This window comes from Octodon degus, unplaced genomic scaffold (assembly GCF_000260255.1).
Source record: "Octodon degus isolate 3935 unplaced genomic scaffold, OctDeg1.0 scaffold00139, whole genome shotgun sequence".
NCBI classification, from domain to species: Eukaryota; Metazoa; Chordata; class Mammalia; order Rodentia; family Octodontidae; genus Octodon; species Octodon degus.
In genome coordinates, this window is record NW_004524715.1 from 7,316,686 (window position 1) to 7,337,951 (window position 21,266).

At 45.2% G+C, this 21,266-nt stretch overlaps 1 protein-coding gene across 1 annotated transcript in view; it reads right to left on the reverse strand.

Moving 5' to 3' along the window:
• Ppm1h (protein phosphatase, Mg2+/Mn2+ dependent 1H) overlaps positions 1-21,266 on the reverse strand; it is a 289,195-nt gene that overhangs the window by 148,365 nt on the left and 119,564 nt on the right. Inside the window, exon 3 of the mRNA XM_004641643.1 lies at positions 2,625-2,969. Within this exon, the coding sequence (XP_004641700.1) occupies positions 2,625-2,969 (345 nt within the window). The remainder of the gene's footprint in view (positions 1-2,624; positions 2,970-21,266) is intronic.

The following is a 21,266-nucleotide window of genomic DNA, read 5'->3' on the forward strand; positions in this document are numbered from 1 at the left end:
AATTGGAAATGCTCCCAAATCTGAAACCTTTTTGAGCAATGACATAATACCAAATGGATAATTCAATACTGTGAACCCTGGTTTCACATAGTTATTAAAACTACTGCATAAAGTTATTTTTAGGCTACTTATATAAAGTGTTTATGACACAAATTTAATTTATTTATTTATGGCAGAACCAGAACTCAGGCCCTTGCGCTTGCCAGGGAAGCGCTTAATCCACTGAGCCATCTCCCTGGTCACTATAACACAAATTTAAATCTCATGCTGAGATTGGGGCCAGTTATGGTTTAGATTCACCCCAAGCTCACGTACTCAAGGAAGGGCTTCTGGAAGCCAAATGGATCGTGGGATGCTATGCTCATTAGTAGTGAGTTCTGCAGCTGATTGTGCTTTGGGAGGTGGCTGGATAGAGGCACTGGGGACCCAGAAGTGCTCATCTCCCTCCCCGGGTTCTCGCTGTGCTCTCCACCTCCTGGCTGCCACGATGCAGGCGGCGTCCCTCCACTACACCCCGCTGCCGGCCGAGCACGCGTGGACCGAGACTCTGAAACTGTGAGGCAAAGTCAGCCTCTCCTCCTTTACATCCCAAGTGCCAGGTGTTGTCTCCCACAGACAAAAAAGTGATGAAGACAGGGCCCATGCCTAAGAATCCTCTTTCTGGATGTGCAAATCTCCTTAAACCTGAAAAAACCCAACATCAGAGACCCTCTCTGGTGTAGCATTTCAGATAGAGGCCACTCAGCACACCATACGATGTGCCTCCTGGATGCTGAAGTTATGGCGTGCACCACCACAACCAACTCACAAACATTCACTGACTGAATGAATGAAAAGTGGAGCTGGATGAACAGCCCACGCCTGTAATTCCTGTACGCAGGAGGCTGAGCAGGAGGACAGCTGCAGCTCCAGGCCAGCCTGAGCTATACAGTGAGACCCCGTCTCAGAAAAGCAAAACAAACGAAGAAGTGGACCAACCAAGTTGTGTGTGTGTCTGCAGACAACTGATGTGTGTGATGACAACTGAATTTTTAAAAAAGGTAATGAACTGCCTAAGGCTGAAAGGCACCAATACATAAGCATAAGGTCTCTTGGGTAGGTATTTTTCCGAGTGAGGCTCTGAAGTGAAATTGTTGCTAGCAACCCGAACCCATTAATGGAACGCAGCTGCCCAAGACCCTTGTGGAGACCAGCGTCGATGTCACATCGGCCCCTAGTGGATGAAACAGAGAATACAGCCGTTCCCAGTCAGTCAAAGATGTCCGGCGCTCCTAGCAATTACCACAGAATGAAAATTCCCCAGTCCTCTTCCTGTTTTCACTTCTGTACACGCTGACCTTTTCTTCCATAACAAAGAGGCCACCATCAGAGAGTTACCATGAATAAATATTTAGCACCGTATGCAGTACTGCCTGGAAACACATCAGAATGCAGAGGAAAGACACGGCATGCAATTTTACACCAAGCCCGAATAGAAGTTAGTATTCCTATCTTAATTCCTCTTTTAAAGAATATCGTTTCTAGCTTCCTGTTTTTGTTTTTTTCCTGAGGAACTGCAGAACTGCAGGCTACTGGACACCTGAGATAGAGGTGTGACAGGAGATTCTATGTGAGTGACAGGAGAGAAAAGCTGAGATCACACCAGAGATGAGTTTACACGACAAGCAGACTCAACTCTGAGGTGTTCATATTATCTCCTTGTCCTTGCAAACAAATTCAACGACAGTGTTCATAGCTACCATTTGCTTTTGCCCTCTTTGCAGTATGGGACCTGACACTGTGAGCTCAACTTCCAGCTGTTCTGCTTCGCCAAACAACTTGTCATCACTTTTTAATCTCCAGGTTTTAAGGTCACTGCCCCCTCCACCCCCCGGTTCCTCTAGTCCTTAGAAACACTCTTAAATAACTCCTACTTTCTATGGGGGCTGCTGCTCATGAAAGTAAATCTTTGGAGCCACAGTTGCTGCTTCAGCAGGTGAGCTCAGAGCCGGAGGTGGTCAGAGCAAAGCCCGGGGGCCTTCACAGTGCTCCTCTGCAGCACTGTGGCACAGCCTGCTGGGGCTTGGGGAAGGATGCTACACCGAGTGCTTGGAGAAAACAAAAGACTCTCGATTATTAGCCCCCGAGATCCCCTCTGCAGCCCCATCTTTCCAGCTGTGTGAAACACATCAACCATCACCCAACAGCTCTTAGATCGGTTTGGACAGGACGGCGCTTCTGAGCGCTTTAGCAAACGCGGTTTCCCCAGACACCTGGACTTCATACACATGTGCAAAACAGATGGCCACCCCACTCCCATTTCAATTAATTCGGACTGAACCAGCTGGGCACCAATGTGAGTTTGATGAAAAGGAAGCGATAAGGTATACATTTCATAAGCAGGCCGTCGTGGCTGGCCCTTGCTTTCATCTTCTTTTTAATTTTTGGTAGCACTCATGCCAGGAACTCTCATCTCGGTGCCAACTCTTTTTTCATAACTAATAATAGAGTCTTGTTATAAAGGTGAGACACCTGCTCCCGGGACGCAGGGCAGGAGGGACAGGGCAGGGCCTCCTCCCAGAAGGAAAGGACTGGGGTAAGGGGCTGTCCACTCCTGGGGTCCCGGGCAGGCCGGCGGCACCTACCATCTCCTTGAAGGCGCTCTCCAGGGCCCCGATGACCAGGCCCTCGTGCGGGATCTTCTTCTCGGTGAAGAACCGCGTGGGTGGGGTGCTAGGCGAGCCCGGGGCTCCCACCCCACCGCGCAGGGAGGCAGCGCGCGTCAGTGTCCGGCTGTTGGCCGGCGTATTCTCCGGCTCCTCGCCCAGGCAGGTGGGGGGCAGGACGGCCGAGTTCTTCAGGATCTCCACGATGTCCTGCAGCTGCTCCGTGACGTGGTGCTGTAGCAGACGCGATGCCACCACGGCGGCCCCAGACCCTGCATGACCATCGAACAGCGACCAGTAGTGGCAGGAGACACCCTCGGCTTCCTGGGGAGGGAGGGAAATAGGCATGAGAGCCTGCGAGATTTGCAAGGCCCGGCGCTTGCACTCGGATTTGAGCATCGCAAATGTGCTCGTCACCCAAGGAAGGAGTCCCTGCTCTCTACCTAGGGGAGAAGCCCGAAGTACTACACAGTGGTTACTACTTACAAATTGGACTCTAATATGATGTGGGCTCACAATGAAACACCATACACACACTGGAGCCTGTACAAGCCCGGCTTTAACACCTAACTTCTCACCTCTGTTCTACTTCAACCCCAGTCTAGATTTGGCCTGGAATCCTTATGGATATCAGACCCTTTCCATAAGTAGTAAGTAGACCCACTCCCCTCTGCCCAGGCCCTTGCACTCTTGGGTAATTGTCCCATCTTCCTTGATCTACATTTTGAATCTTTAGAGCACATTTTCCCCCAGACATGGGGTCTAGTGGAGTCATCACAAGATGCTGCGAGCTGTCTTTCTGTGCCTCCTCCCCTTCCCTGGTTCTCCAGCTGAGATCACTGGCCGCTTTCTTTTCCCTCTTCTCTGAATCTCTGTGCCTGCCACCTGTGTTCCTTCCTCCACCATGGATTCAGTAGCTGCTAGAGGGTTTCTAGATACTTCAGGATGAGCACTTTTAGAAACTGTGTTTACATTACACATGGGTAAGTTCTTAGCCCTGAGGGGGGGAATGAGCTCAACTATGACATCGATGACAGAAGAGAGGGCCTAGAAAAAGACCCATATGCATACGGTAGACTGGTCTTTGCCAGGAGGGTCAAGAATATCCTCAGGAGAACAGTCTGTACAATAAAGGGGTTCAGATAGCTGGAGACACCCCTCCAGTATGTGGTGTGACTGAATATGGTGAATGTTTAAATAGTACAAGAAACGTCGTCATTAATTCCCTCAAAATACTCATTTCATACACACCTAGCATATCATTCTATATTTTTAAAAAATTGTTTCCTTTTTTTGAGACAGAGTCTTGCTACACAGCAGCTCAGGTTGGTCTTGAGCTCTCTTTGTAGCCCAAGCTGGTTTCAAACTTTCAAAGATCCTCCTGCCTCAGTCTCCTGAGTGCTGGGATGGCAGGCATGCAGCACCATGCCGGGCTGAGCCCTGCATTCCTGCCACTTCCTGACACAGTCCTTTGTTGTGCAGGTCACTAAGTTGCTTTTACATCTGCCTCAGAGTACTGAATCCATTCCATATGTTTGCTTTTCGAGATCAAGTTAATGCTAGGGAAGGGTCAGGAGTCACAGAGGGCCGAAGACCCAGGGGACGACGCCCCACCCTAATGGTTTATGAGCCCGCCTTTTCGTTCCTGAGGGCAGCCAGCAGCTGCAGTCATCACAGTTTTAATCATACATCAAAAAGACAAAGAGACTTTCAGAACTGCTCCAGGAAGTGGCAAGAATAACTAGCGTGTTCAAAGACAGGGGTCATATGATGAGGGGAATCAATGGCAGTGCTTTTTACTGCAATAATATTTTTGAAGTTAAACTTTTACTTTATATTTTGATAGTATCATATATGTGAAAGAATGAAATTGGACTATTATGTACAAAATTAGCACTAAATGGACCAAAGATTTAACAGGCCTGAAAGCACACGCACACACAAAATCTAGAACACGGAGAATTGGTCTTGGAATTGACATTGGTCTTGGATGATTTTTTTTTTTTTTTTTTACTATGGCACTCTACTGCCACAAATTAAAAAAAAAAAAAAAAAAAAAAGAAAAACTGGCACCACATCAAGCCAAAAAGCTTTTGATTTCAATAAAACAAAAAGGCAACAAAGGGAATGTGCAGGACACATTTGCAAACCATATGTCTGATGACAGGCAAAGGACATAAACAGACATTTCTGCAAGGATGATCCATCAGTGGTCAGCAAGAGAACGAAGGGGCCATCGAGAGAGCTCAGTGGACTAAAGTGCCTGCTTAGGCAAGTGAGGGACAGCAGGTTCAACTGTCCACACCACATGCGGCCAGCCCCGGCCCTAAGGTGGGCTGAGCTGGCCAGAGTCTGGGCATGGTGGTGCACACCTATAATCCTGGCACTGGGGAGGCTGAAAGCAAGAGGACTGCCATGAGTCCAAGCTACCTCATTGTGAAACTGTTAACAGCCAAATGCCTTTTTTTTTTTTTTTTTTTTTAATGTATTTAGTACAGGGTCTACAGGGTCTCACTATGTAGAGCTGACTCTTCACTCTCAGTGAACCTCCCAAACGCTGGGATTACAGGCTTGCACCACCACGCCCAGTCTCAATGCTGTTTCAGCATGCCCGGGGGGCAGGGCCAGCACCCAAATATGTTTTTTTTTTTTTTTTAAATGAAGAGACGCTCACACTAACACCTTCCAGAAGAAACTGACAGTGAACTGAGAATTAAAGTAACCCCCAATCAGATGAAAGGCAGCTATGGTAAATCCACAGTTAACATTATACTCCATGGTGGAATACTGAATGTTTTCGCCTAACAGTTAACAAAAAGCAAATTAATGTTCCTAGCCCCTTCACTTTCAATTGTACTGGATATCCAAATGAACAAGAGAAAGAAAAAGCTTAAACATTGTAAAGAAAAATAACATTGTGTTGATTCTTGCTTTGAGTAGGGCACACCTTGGTGTCTTCCTATTTGTGTGTTACAAGTCTCTCATGTTTTAATTTATGAGGTGACAATTGTTCTATTAAATTTAAAAAACCTGAAGCAACTTTTCCCCCTGGTGTGGTCCTGGGTACTGAACCCAGGATGTAGCGAATGCTAGGCAAATGCTTTACCACTAAGCTGTATCACAGTCCCTCAATCTTTATTTATTTTAAAAATCCTTTCTTCTCTTTCAAAGAATCTAATAATACCTGTTAGTCCCTAGAAATTCTCCCATGCCCACTTAGGATGATTTCATTTTTCTAAATTAATTTTCAATGTTTCATCTTGGCAAATTTCTATTGTTATCTATTAAAATCCATGCATGTTTTCTTAATCTTTTGCTGTTTAAAAACAAGCAATGGTTCTGAATAGATATTTCTCAAAAGAAGATATGCAAATAGATCAGAGTTACATCACTAATCAGGGAAATGTACATTAAAGTCACAATGAAGTGTGGCTTCACACTTTTTTTGTACAGGCAAGTACAAAAAAATAACAGATAAATGCTGGTAAGGACATGCAGACAAGGAAATGCTTTGCTATTTTTTATTAATCATTTATTTCTAATTTTATTTTTTCATTTAGTACAAGGTCTACAGGGTCTCACTATGTAGATAGTACAAGTATCATAGTGATCTTTCTGTTTTCAGCCTCCCAAACACTGGGATTACAAACCCATACCACCATGACCATTCTCAATCCCTGTCTTAGCATGTCCCAGGGGCAGGGCTCATAGGGCATGCCAGGGATGGAACCCTGGCCACTGCGCTTATTTATTTGATACAGGGTCTTGCTACACAGCGCTCACTCATAGTGATCCTCCAGTCTCAGCCTCCCCAGGGCTGGGATTACAGGCGTGCACCACCACACCCAGTTTACACATGGAAACTTTTGAGCATTTGTGGTGGGAATGTAAACTGGACAGTCATTATGGAGAACAGTATGGAAGTTCCTCAAGAAAATTAAAGATGGAATTAGCACAGCCAAAAATCTCCCATCTGGGAATCTAGCCACAGGAAGTAAAATCAGTATCCAAGGGAGGTATGTGCACTTCCAGGTCCGCTGCTGCATCACTCGCCCTTGCACGTGTCACCATACGGAGATAACCTGAATGTTCACTCACAGAAAAATAGGCAGAGAAAATGTGCTATCGATGGATCCACCACTAGATCTCTATACGTACACACATAGAATGAAACACTATTCAGCCAAAAAAGGACATTTTACTAGTTGCAATCATGTGAATACAGCTGGAGGACATAAGGTGGCCACAGGAAAAAAAAATATCGCATGACCATATATCAGTATGCAGAATCTATAAAGTCAAACTCAGGGAAGCAGAGAGCACGGCAGTTGCCAAGGATTAGCAGACAGGAGAAGTGAGGGGATCTTGGTCAGAGCGTATAAATGTTCAGCTGTATGATGAGGAAGTTCTGGGGATCTGATACGCAGAACGGCGACCCTACTACACAGTACCGTATTGTATGCAGTAACTGAAAATCCCTACAGCTGGTCGCTATGTGAAGTGACAGATGTGTTAAGTGACTTGTGACGATCACTTCACATGCTGTACATTTGCCAAACTGTCACATGGTACATTGTAAGTACATACAATGTTTTAAAATTTTATCAATAAAGCTGAGGGCTAAAGCGCCTGCTTAGGCAGAGCGCAGCAGCCGGGGCTCAATTCTTGGCGTGCTGTGCCGGCCCCGCCCGTGGGGCATGTTGAGACAGAGATTGAGACTGGGCATGGTGGGGTGTGCCTGTAATCCCAGCTCATGAGAGGTTGAACACAGGAGGATCACTACGAGTTGGATCTACACAGTGAGACCCTGTAGAACCTGTCCTAAAATACAAAACAAACAAACAAACAAACAAACAAACCAAAAAAAAACCCCAAAAAGCTGAGGGACAATTACCTGAGAAAAAATTATGATATAACTAGAGGGGTTGGATATTAAATATCAAGGCTGAATAAACATTCGAAGTCTTTATGTCAGAAAACTAATAAAAATATAGGAAAGGTGCACATAACATCCATTTCTGACCAGGAGTTTTATATACTCTACACAGTAAGGAATATTTTAGAAAGCTGAACCCACTCAAGAAAGACCTGTTGGTTCAGCCTAGGACGACCCCGGAAGATATCTACAGTGACAGTGAAAGCTAAAAAGGCCCAGCTTGACTGGCCTAGTTAGTCCTTTGCCTTTCTATCTATCCATCACAGTAGTGGTTCCTAAAGGTGGGGGAAACCAACCTTTGCAAACCAAAGAGCCAAAGAACAGCCTAAAGCGGCAGGCTCAGGCAGGTGGGACGGGCAGGCAGAGGAGCCTGGACCCTGACTGTTTTATTTACGATGCCACATAAGTCCTGGGTACTTTTACTTATGAGCTTGTCATAAGGGGTATCATGACTTTTCTTAATTTTTGTCTTTTTTATTTATGTATTTGGTACGGGGTCTCTCTATGCAGCTCAGACTCATGGTGATCCTCCTGCCTTAGCCTTCCCAGTGCTGGGATTACAGGCATGCGCCACCACACCCAGTTTTGGTGGCTGGCATGACAGCATGGCATATGGTGCCAGGGATCGAACCCTGGTCCTTGTGCTTGCCAGGCAGATGCTTAGACTGCTGAGCTATCTTCCTTACCCTCATGATATTTTAATAAACCATGGTGATTAGTTTCTGTAAGAATAGCAGGGGACTTCGAGGAAAAAAGGCTGTGTGTTCATGTAGTATCTTGGGACATGGCATACCTACGAGGCAAATAAGTCAGACACAGACACAGACAGAATTACAAGTAGCAGGGCTGGGGAGACAGCTCAGTGGCATAAGCACCTGCCTGGCAAGCACAAGGTCCTGAGTTCGATCCCCGGTACCACAAAACAAAAACAAAAAGAATTACAAGTAGCAAAGACAAGTATCAATTGGAATAAAGCAGATCCCCAAGAGTGGGATCTTAATTCAGGGAATCTGTGAGTGGGGTCTGGGAAGCCAAAGAATCTATGTTCACAAGCCTCTGAAATTTAGCATTTCTCTCCGGTGTGGGGAAATGCTATTAGTGGTAATTTAACCTGGTTGTCAAAAGAAGCAATGTACGGTCATTCTAATATCTTGAGTTAACATGTATGTTGAATGCTGCTTTGAAATAATAGCTGTCATGAAGCCTGTAACTGGCTCATGTTATCTGCCGTGTTAATAACGGGATGATGTCACATCATAAATTCAAACTTTTGGTAACCATGTGATTTCCTTGATCTGCTTCTGTTTTCATTTTGTCTTGTTTGCATTTGGAGACAAATGCTGGCGAGTTTCCGGGCTTTGCAGAGCTGCCCAGCAGAGGACGAGTGCTGTCCTTGAGCCGCACCAGGGTTAGGTGCGGAGGAGCAGGGTCCGCACTCCTAGGTAGCAGCCACATAATGCTGTCCTACCTCTGACCAAAGGGTGGCTTTTCTTGAGGCAGAGAAAGGAAGCCAGTGAGTTAGTCTGACCAGCCACTGGCCAGCCGTGCGGAGACCCAGGCTACACCTCCTAGAGGGTAAGTTCCTTCCACAGGCTGGCCAGTTCTTTCCCGGCACACTGACCTTCACTTCCAAGTGATCCCTCACAACCACGGATCGGTGGAAGAACAAAAGGGTCTCTTGCTCATTATGGGCTCAAGGCCACCTAACTAACACATGCACGTACACTTCTTCTGCAGCCGATTCCAATTAAGACTCAGCCAGTGTCTTCAAGGCCACGGGCACAGCACTGGCTGAGTGATGAGGCGGGCGTCACATCGATATCACACTGATCGGTTTATGTTTCTAGAGTCATGGTTTAGACGAAAGAAGAGCAAACTCTACAAAACGGGCCACTGTAATGGGGTTCTAAGACATTTTCTTAAAAAGCTAGTTTCAACTTTTGGGGACAACTTATCCACCCATTTCTTTTAGCAGGGGAAAGCATTCTGTAGCTACTGCAATGATGTTTAGTTGATAAAGTGAGAACATTTTAATGATTCAAGAGGGAACCTGACGCAGGTTTTGGATGTAGGGGACCCTTTCTATAACAGTGCTACAAACTCTTGCCACAGTCTTCCTCCTTTTATGTGCTTAATAATCCTTGCTGCTCACATCTATGAAACACATTTTTTAAGTTTATTTTTAATAAGGTTGGAATCTTCTGGGCCAATCCCAGACCAATTAAGTCAGAAACTCTGAAGCTGGGGCGCTCCCTTGGGATGGCTCTGATGTGTGGACAAAGTTGAGAAGACCCAGTCTCAATGCCCAGGGAGGCCATGAAGCAGTCAGGAGACCAACACGACACCCTCAGATCAGCCATCAGGTCACCAGAGGACCTTGGGGAAGTCACTTCTGTCTCCCAGCACTGCCCAGACTAGCAATGTCCACAGTGTGTTCTCTGGAAGTAGAAGCACAGTAAATGGGAACAAGTCTTGAGTCCCCTCGGCTCTTATTTCAACCACAGCAGTGCAGCTTTCTGAGTTATAACCATAAAGCTTTTGAAAAAGTTTTTGGTCAAAGGACTCCAGTGTTTAAAAAAAGCAAATTTGTTTTTATTGTTTTTTTAAATTATTATTATTGTCTTTTGAGACAGGGTCTCACTATGTAGTTCAGGCCGCCCTTGAGCTCACTTTGTAGCCCAGGCTCGTCTCGAACTCACAATGACCCTCTTGCCTCAGCCTCCTGAGTGCTGGGATGATAGGTGTGCACCACAATGCCTAGCTCTTAAAAAATTTTTTTGAAAGGCTCTGAACTGAATAAAACTAAAGTTAACCAAGAGATTTCCAAAGAGTCAGTATATTCCCAGGCCAGGAGAATATGGCTGAGGGATACACTACTCAGGGAAACACAACCACAGAGGGGCTTGTGCTACTTGCTTAGCTTCCAGTTCAGCCACTCAAGAGTGGAAGACCCTAAAGTGGGAGACACAGCCAGTGATGGATCTATGGGAACCGCTTCATCATGTCACCAATTTTACATGGCAGGTGACACTGCCAATGTAAAACATTGACTCATACAATTCTTACTTTTCATAGGATGGTTATTATCCCCACCTTACAGAGGAGGATGAGGGACACAGTGTGCCCACCCAGGTCACCACCCTGTAAGAGATCCAACAGGGACCAAAGTCCATGCTCTTGGCTATCAACCCCAATAAGGGCATGCCCTGCCTGCCCCCCCACCCCTACCCCAGGGGGTGGGTCACTTGCACCTAAGTGTCTTTTCTGGGCTGTCACTCATTTCTTCACTCTGCAGCTCAAGGTGTGACCAGTGTGGTTTTATTCTGAAACACAAAATAGGATCTTATCTCTTTTACTGGTCCAACAGCCTGTGGGCTGGCATCCAGCTGTGTATCCCTAGGTCACAACATCTGGTTAGGTACAGCCACGGTAGGCACAGCTAAGCTTATACCTAAGCAGGGGAGGTATAGCTGGGTGAGACGCCAAGAAAGGAGGGGCAGACTGACGAGCCTCAAGGCGCTGTCCCGGGCTCCCCACACACTGCAGTGCCCTGGCCCGAGAGGGCTGTAAAAGCCACTTGGCCAGGAGGAGACACTGCAGCTTGAGGGGCCCCCACAGACAGTCAGGGTAGGGTGGCATCAGTGTGCCTGCCAAGGAGACTAACAGTGTTGAGCTACGAGACTGGCGAGGACCCGATGGTGTTCGAAGTGTGACCAAGATATTACAGAGAATAAAAATGTTTTCAGAAAAGCATGATCAAAACAGGATATGAATAATTATTTGGAAAAGGACAAGTGGGCTCTTCCTCTTTCACCCTCTTCTTAAAAATGCCGCCAGCTGCTGTAGGTAATCAGCACGTTCTCATGGTTTGGTGCCAGGCCCGAGGAGCGAGCGTCTCCTTCTGCCAGTGTCTGAGCCTTCACCAACTTAGGGGTCTAAACCAGGAATAAAGCAGCCAGGGTAATCCAGGGTGATGCTTTCAAAGTGTTTTATACCTCTGCGGTGTCTCCCTGGTTAGCACCTTTCCTGAATGCCTAGTCCCCGTGAAGTGCTGTCTGCCTCCTGGGCGCCGCCTCACTTCACCATCTTCCACCATGCTCGCAGCTCCGGCTCTCAGAGCATCTCTCGCTCCTTCACAGACGCCTTGAACAGCTCTCCAATTTCCTCTGGGCTATCTCTCGGTTACCTCAAGCACTCCAACCACCTGGATTTTTTCTTCTGTCAGACACACTCAGTCCTAACTCCCTGTGAAGGGAACCACTGAACCTTCACGACCGCCCACCCCAGGTGCCAACCACCTTCCCTGCTGCACGTCCCCCATGGCAGTGTCTATCCCACTGTCGGTGGCACTGTGTGCATTAGATTCTATTTCAGGAGATCTGTGCGTTTCATTTACCTTGGAATTCCTACTGAGAACCTGGTGGAAAAATAAATGCTCAGTGAATATTTATTAAGTATACTAAGAAAGGAAGGGGACGCAATGTTTTGTTTTTCCCCTCATGTTTTTATTTTCTCAAAGCAAAAATAGCAGGAGCTGAGGAAATAAGAATTTTACATATGACACTACACACTGGCTAAACCAATGGAACATCACAAACCTAACCTACTCAGGGCCTGGGGCTGACAGGGTTTCTATGATTACATACACTTAACTGTCAACTTGATTGGCTGGGGTGTGCCCCAAGGGGCTCTGGGTGTGTCTGGGTGGCCACTGGCATGGCTCTGCCAGGTCCTCTCGCCACGATGTTTGGAACCAGCCAGGTGGGGCCTGCACCCTTGAAACTGGGAGCCGAATTCTACCTCTTTTTTAAGCTGCAAGCTTAGGGTACTTCTTCACAACAGTAAGCTGAAGACTACAATGTCACCATTCATTTACGCAGGACTGTGTCCTTTCGTCCTCTGTGGCTGGTGTGTCATACGGACCTAAGGCCCTGGTGAGCTCAGCTGGGCTCCAGGGACATCAAAGGAGCTCTGCCAGCTGGGAGCCCTGCGGTCCAACGGTCACTGTGAAACCTACACACATGGCACACATCCCCATCTGAGGTCTGCACTCCTTTTGTTTTTTTATTACTTTCAAGAGGAAAAAACCAAAAACAAATAACAAGAATAAAGACAACAAAGCAACATAAAACAAAAATGCTACAGAATTTAAAAACAATAGAAAATTGACAATAGTTGTTATATTATGTATTGTTCTCATCCAATTTGTTGCTCAGACTACCCACATGTGTAAAGATCGTACTGTTTCCCTAGTGTAAGAATCTGAAAGAATAAAATCTGAAGAGTCCAATAGATACAGCAGAACAGAAAAAAATGAACATAAGGAATGAACAACTGAGATGAAGGAAAGGAGGAAAGACAGAAAAAAAGGGGGAAAAATTCACCTAAGTATACGCACAGGACAGCTCACTGTACTACTAATTTCCATCAGTTTTTTGAAGGTGGCAGTTAATGTTTTAGAGTTTTTAGTTTGATCAATTTTATATGTCTATAATCTGAATAACTACAAAGAAGACAGCAATGCGCAATGTAACAACCACCACTGAATACCTTTCATGCTGTTTTGTATTTTATTTATTTTATCTTAGGGCAGGGTCTACAGGGTGTTCAGGGTCTCACCACTAGATCAGACTCTTAGTGATCTGCCTGTTTACAGCCTCCCAAGAGCTAGGATTACGCCTGGTCTCAATCTCCTGATCAATGCAGCCCAGGGGCGGGGCCCACAAGGCAGGCCAGGCACTTTAATACACTGAGCTATCTGGCCCTCATCCTGTTTTTTGAATGTGTATCATCTCTAATGTCTTAAAAATGTTTATTGGTGCAAGTCTGCACTACGCCCTGATCACACCCACTGTGAGGTGCTGGTACACGCGCATAAGCTGTTCATTCTCATCCCCCACCCCCACAACCTGTCGGTACCCTTCCCCTTTGCAAAAGATCTATCCCCATGTTCTCTATCTGCATTTTTTTCAAAAAGTAAAATTAAAAACCAAAAATGCTCAAATCCCAGATTCTTCTTAAATGCAGACTTAGCTGCTGAAAACCAGAGGCTTCCGGCCGCCAGTTCCCACCCGCTTCAGCTCTGACCTCTCCCTGTGCCCCGCTGGGCTGCACAACCTGCTGGTGCTTCATCCTCAGCATCAGGAGATGGAGGAATAGATGCGTGGCTGGGAAGCCGTGTGCCCCCTGCCCAGCTAATGCGTGGGACCAGAGGAGGAGGCCCAAGCTGCAGGGGCACTCATGTCTCCGCTGCCCCACCTCAGCCCCTGCCCACCCCTCATGCTGTCCCTGTACGAAGAGGAGCAGCCCCTCAGTTTGACACTGGTTCTAAGGATATGATTCCACAATAAACAGAGCTTCAAGTCTGACATTATCTAACAGTCCAAGGGCAACGTTGGTCACCTGTATCACTATATCAATTTGCTATAGCTATTTAAAAAGTTGAATAATTTACCTAGGATATTTCGAACGAGATAACACAACACATTCCATTTCTCACAATATGTGGACATAGATAACAGGCTTCAGAAACACTTGGTTTCTGGAATTTACTACCACGTGATCCTGGGCAAGTTTTGAAACTTATCTCAACTTCCATTTTCTTTCTTAGAGGAGAGTAAGGATGAAACGAGGTACAGAAAGGCAGGCCTGATTCACAGAAGCTGGGGCTCTCAGTCTCTCCCCTCCTGTGCTGGCCTCGTGTGGGCCCTGGGATTGAGCAGAGAATAAGGATATCACAGAACTCCCCTGAGTCTAATGTGAATAATCTAGAACAGAACGAGGAACTGTAACACTCACAAGTGTTAGCAAGAAATAAAGGACACAATGCCAGGAATGGACAACGCATAACTGAGCATGTAGGTAATCTTAAGTCATAAGAAGAGGGAGTGGGAGAGGGAGAGGGAGAGACAGAAGGAGAGGGAAAGAGAGACGAAAAGGGAAACGGAAGGAACACGGGGCGACTACAACAGGACAGCATGAATGAACTAAGTGCTGTGAGGGAACTCTTCTGAATCCTGATGGTAGTGGGTATTACACATACACACGCGTACGTGAAAATTCATAAAACTGTAAGCCACAAGGAAAGCCTTTCACTGCACTGTGTAATTAAATGTGTGGCGCTCCATCTGGCTACAGGAAAGACAAAAGCGCCCCCAAGTGATGGTGCACGCCGACACTTAGCACTCAGTAGCCTGGGGCACACTAAGCATGAAGGGGACCACTGAGCTATATTCCCAGCCCTTTTTATTGGTATTTTACTAATAAAATTAATAAAGGAAATCTGCTCAATGAGAGAGCTGCACACTTAGCAGCAGTGGTTCAAGCTGTCCAGTAGTGAGACATACCAGCTATGGCCCTGCTGTGCTACATTCCCTGTCATCATAAAATGGGTGTCGTTATTTACCAATGGTGAAAATGGGGCCCAGGCCATTTATTACTAGTATGCAGCAGGGGCAGGAATCAAGCCCAGTTCTTCAGGGCAGAAGAACTGGATCTTTTCAAATTCCCAATATAATCCAATTTTGTGCAACCTGCTTGGCTTCTGTTGGTCTGTGGCATTCAGCACTTCAGTGTGGCTTTAATGACTGTATGGTCTTTATAGTTTTTTTAAAAATGTATTTGGTTGTTACAGAGTCTCACTATACAGCTCAGACTCATAGTGATCCTCCTGTCTTTAGACTCCCCCACGCTGGGATTACAGGTGTGCATCACCATATCCAGATTCAGTGGCTGGTGCAGCATGTGGTGCTGGGATTGATCTGTGCTTGTCTAAGTAGGTGCTTTAGTCTGCTGAGCTATCTTGCTGGCCCTTGAATGACTGTGTGTTGTTTGCTGCTTAGTAGTAGTTGTGTGCACAACCTTGGCATCACCGATCGCTGCAACTTCTCAGTAGCGGTCCTGCAGTCCTCTGCTGACTGTGTATGAAAACATGGTTGAGGCATTGCCACCAAAGCAAAGTTCTCCTCCTGAAAGGTCAGACCCTCCAAATTTAGAATGATATGCTTTTGATGGACGAGATTTACAATTAATATTTCAATAAATGTTTGCCTTGTTTTTATTCCAGATAAACATGAGTTAAGCATGTGCTTCCATCTAAGAAAAACACAATGATAGAGCCCCTGCTTAGCATGTTCAAGACCCTGGGTTGATCCCCAAATACACACACACACACACACACACACACACACACACACACACACACAAAAGAAAAAACAAAATTGAGCTCTTTCCTGACTAAAAAAATTTTAAATTATTTTTCAGATGTCACATATGACTCACAAATTTTAAATACATTTAAATAAAAGACAAAATTTTATTAATTTAAAAAATTTAAAAATCTTTTATTCATTTATTTGGCAGAGAGTCTGGCTACTCAGCTTGGACTCAGAGTGAGTCTCCTGTCTCAGCCTTTTCAGCCCTTGTTTCAGTGGCCAGCACAATGCACTCAGGTTTCCAGGGCCGGCATGGCATGAGGTACTAGGGATTGAACGTGGGTCCTTGTACTTGCCAGGCAGGCGCTTAGACCATCAAGCTATGTCCCAGCTCCATAAAATAATAAATTAAAAAAATTTAAGTCTTCCATTGACATTTAAATTATTTATCAACAAAATGAGTCTTACGTGCAATTTATAACATTCAGCCACCTCTATCTCTTTTTAGGAATAAAGGAAGATTCTAGAAGGTGACAGTTTCAAAGTTCATAATTTCTCTCTTAGCTTTCTCTAAACTAGACCCAATGTTTTATGTTTTTCTCTCAAAAATTTAGAAACTACTTTTTAGTAACATTGCTTATTCTCTTTTTCCCCACTTTCAGATAATCTCTACTGCTGGAACTCAGTAAGTTCTGACTGGGAATGGGTCCTTTCAACAGTATAAGACTGTTCCAGATAGAAATTGATCTACTGAACAAGGGGCTAAAATAATTTCAGACACAGGCAGCGGGTACCCATTCCACTTCAGTGTACCTACCAAGTGAGGCTGTACAACCACCAGCCCACATTCTAGCTCTCCTGAAACAAGGGCCTTGTCAGGGGCACCTTCATTTCCGGTCCCACAGATGCAGAAAGCCAGCAGGGCCACCAGGGAGGCAACGAGGTGCCCATCCTCTTTGTGGGGGTGTCTTGCACGGAAGTGGGAGTTCTAGACAGAACATCAGATGTTTCCTGGACAGCCCAAAGGAAACACTAAGATTTAAGCAGGAAGCACAGAAAACCAAGCAAGAGTTCTGACACCCTTGTAACCAGTTTGAAGAAAAATGAGGGTCCTATGTTCTTTCAGTTACTGCAGAGTCCTCAAGGCTCAGAAACATCTTCACTCCTCCCACAATTCCTCATAAAGCTCTTCACAGGGAGCACACAGATCTGGGGAGGATGGAAAGGTTAAAAATAGTCCTGCATGTAAGAGAAATGTGAGAAATCCTCACCTAAACATGGAGAATGCAGGCCTTAGTACTGCAGGGTGCTTCTCACAGACGCTGACACTGGCGCCCTCGCGTGGTAGGAAAATGGTGTGCGGGACACGGTTCTCTCTAACACGCATAAGCTTTGGTATCCTGTGACCCAGCGCTGGGTCCTCTCACCTAGTGGTATGGCGGATTATATTACCAATTTTTAAGCTAAATTATCTCTTACAATAAACACTAGAATTTTAAACTGTTTCTGAAAAGAAACTTCTAATAGAATATATAAGCAAATATGAACAAGTCATGACTGGCACTTTTTACCTCCAGTAATGATGATATATTTGTATCTGACAACAGTATCTTGCTAAAAGAACCAAAACGCTCAGGGAGGCAGTTGGAATAAGAACAACTGCTATCGTTAATGATGAACTGTGCCTTGAAACATTAGCTAATGATGGCATGCAGTTTGGCTCTTAGCAAGGCAGAAAATGGATTACTTTGAAAAAAAATACTCAGAATAATGCTTGGAACATAATTAACACCATTGTTGGTTGTTATTATGTTAAAATATGCCTTTAAGTTATTAAATCTTTCTGAAAATTTATAGATTTTTGCATCTGCAAATTACATGCAACAGTCATGTGATTATATACCAATAAATGTTGCAATCCAAACAGTTGTTTTTCATTGGTAAAGATGACTATTCTAGAAATATTTGTCCCAAGAAAAAAAGTGCCCTTGGATACCCCCTGTGAAGAACCATACTGCATACATTCGATTCTCATCTTCTTTTCCCTACCACATAAATTATTCTAGTATTCACACTGAAAGGACATCAAAAATGTGAAATTCCAGTTTGAGTGAAAGTGATGGTTGATTTTATAAAAGGTTCATTATAAGCAAGGAATGTAAACTGTACTTCCTTTCCCACTGCCTGAGGAAAGGGATCCGTTATTTTCACAGAATGGGCTTATTTTCCTGATTCCTTGCTACAGTTACTGTATAGTTTGATTTTCAGAATGTTCCTGGCCTATTTTCGAGGTTTCGTGCAGTATGCTAATTTAGTCTAGCATATGTGCATCAGACAGTCCTTCCACAGAACTGCCAACCTGTAGGCTCCCCTCAGATGCTCACAGACGAGGCCAGTGAGGAAGCAGAGGTGGGGTAGTCACGAGGGACTGATGCAAGTCTTCTCTTGGGCCCATGTTCCATCAGCGGCCAGTTGGAACCACCTATTATGGTATTTTTTCTGTATTTCTCTTTTTGATTATTCAGGTTTACTCACTGGGGAAACTCCTCGGTTCTATATGCTTCAAGAAACAACGCTGTCTTCTTTTCTTCACTGAGCAATGCAAACTGTGTCATCCAAGCCGGCCCCGAACTCTAAGACGCGAGCCCACCTCTTACCTCTGTCTCCTTAGTAGCAGGGGTGTGTGTGTGTTGTGTGTGGTGTGTGTGTTTGTGTGTCTCACTGCTTGGCTATGCCTCGAATTTTAAAACATACTGGACACATTAAAGGAGAAAAAGAATAAGGTTTGCAACAACAACAAAAAATAAACTACAACAGAACTTTGCAATGAGGCTGTTGCTAAAGGAAAGTCTTTCATATAAACACATTTTATTGAAAGTATATCTTTTTTTTTTGTATTTTAGGGAAGGGTCTACAGGGTGTTTGAGGTCTCACTACTAGATCAGACTCGTAGTGATCTACCCGTTTACAGCCTCCCAAGAGCTGGGATTATGGGTCTGCACCACCATGCCCAGTCTCAATTGCTGTCTGAGCAGGCCCTGAGGGCAGGGCCAGCATATACCTATCATTAAAAATTGCAGTATTTCTCCAGTGCTAATGGATAAAGGGGCAGGACGTCGGACTCCAGACTTCGAGGTTAGACAGCCTGTGCTCCGCTCTTCCCAGGTCTCTGCTTTAGTTTTTAAATCAGTAAAATAAGTACAAAAATAACACATATTTATGTGTGTATTATGAGGTTAAGTGAACTGGAGTTGGCAGAGCACTCAGATCAGTGTCTGGGTGATGAACACTATCTGTTGTGTTAAAAGAAACAAAAGAACACAGAAAAGAAAATCTCTAGAGGCACTGCTCTAGTCAGCATCTTTCTGCCTAATGCCATGGGAAGTCAGATGGTAAGTCAAGTGAGAAGTTTCCATCTCAACACTGTTTTCCTTTAGCCTTAAGATTTGCCAGGGATGGGGGTCCTATTGTGGAACCAAGTCTTAGCTGTGTTCTCCGCTACCACATACTTGGTCATCAGGGTAACCCGTCACCCACAGAGGTCAGAACTTCAAGCCCACTCCTGCTGCCATCAGCCTTGTCTATGCCTGATGGCCAGGGCAGCCTTCTCCATCACAGGCAAGAGTCTGTCCCTGGAACTAAGATAAGCATTTGGAAGGAAACCAGGGCCTCCTGCTTCAAACTAAGTAGGTAGGGAGCTGGGAGATATCCTGCAGAACAAAGAGTGAAAATTTATAGTCAACACGGTGAGGTAATGAAAAGGCCTTGACAGGAGACATCACTGCAGGGATAGATGGCCTGATAAGCAGGACTGTCACTGCAGACCAGAACAACCTTCACTACATGCTTTCAGGATGAAAAGCCCTTGAATGGGTGGAAAGGATGATGCCCCCTTCAGAGCTCCTCCTCCCCTTCCCCCTGACCTCTCCTTGCCCTCTGGTCCTACTTGCCTGCAGTTCCCACAGTGCTGCCCCGTCCTCTGCTGCAGAGAATCCTCTCCCCTGCCGCGAACTTGGCCTGGTGCTGACACGGCCATCTCCTGTTATTGTAACCAGACACTGAACTAACAGACACTGCACCCACACGCTCTGCTGTGCTGTGACTAAGTTAAACAACACAAAGGGCGTGTGTCCACAAGCCTAGCCTCAAACGAAAAACAACCAGTTCCAAGTAAGGAGGCCCACACGGGGGTGGGACAAGGGCGTCCTGGTGACTGCCGCACTACCTTGACTACCTTCTGTCCAGCATCTCCACAAGCACAGGCTCTCGTTCTCTTCATGCTGTGTTTACTCAGCGCCCATAAGCACGAGCTCTTGTTTGTGAGTCTGTGAGTCTTCTCTTCCTTTTATCTCTTTCCTAGAAGGACTAAATACTTGGGAGCTGAAAAGCTCTCAGAAAGGCTATGTTTATCTGTGGATGGAATCACTGCGATAAATAAAAAACTCTTCATAATCTTTTAAATCAAAGAAAAAAACCCTGGTGATGCTGATTAATTACCACAAATCTTAGCCTGGTTAATTATGTACTGCAGTAGGAGGCAAGAGGCCATTGGGATAAGATGCTGCCTTCAATAGGGCCCAGCATCTGTCCTGAGGGGCGGGGCTGACCTGGCTCACAGTCCTGGGGATCAAATCCCTGGTCCCTGCACTTGCCTAAGCAGGCACTTAGCCCGCTGAGGTTATCTTGGTGACCCAATGCTAATATTTTAGATTCCCTTCTTTCCCAGGCATCTGCCCCATGTCCTCAAAGAAGTAATTAGAGATACAGCACATGAAGAAGCTTGCTCCTTTGCGTGGAGTGTTTCCCACCTGCCCACCTGCACATTACAGCTCTTCACACAGCAACTACACCAAAGGCTACGAAGGCACAAGAGAAGTTCCCCTTCATTTGTCACTGAGAACAATCTTCTCTTTTACGCTTCACACCCACTTCATCAAAGACATCAAAATTTCTTTGCCTTGTTCCTCATTTTTTATGAGTGTATCACTAAACTCTTAAATTAAAAACCAAAACAAACATATATCCATTACAGAGCAGCTGAAGGGGGAAGAAGAATAATTTACTCACCTCTCCTTGTATTTCTCCTGGCTAGACAACTACCATGCCAAACACTTTACAGTCTTTCAACTTGTGTCGCTTTTAAGTTTTATGAGTCCTTTAGAACATCATTCCTGTTCTTGATACTTACATGTACACAGAATCAGAAATTCATTTATGTTTTCTTTCTCAGAAGGTCTCACTACCAAGATCTTGGCCAAACACAAAAAAATGATCCTCCTTCTATATACTATAGAATGCAAAAGAGGTGGAATAGAATGCTATATTTTATTCATTAAGTAAATGGATAAATAAATAAATAAAAGACTTGTCCAGCTTAAAAATAGAAGGTCTGAATTGAGTTCTTTGGTTGAAAGACTACCTCTAATAATGGGATTAGTTTTGAATAGGCATGAAGGAGGAGTTAATATTGCTTTAAAATCCTGATGCTATTACAGCCGGCCAAGCTAGGCAGAAATATTACAGGCAGTCAGC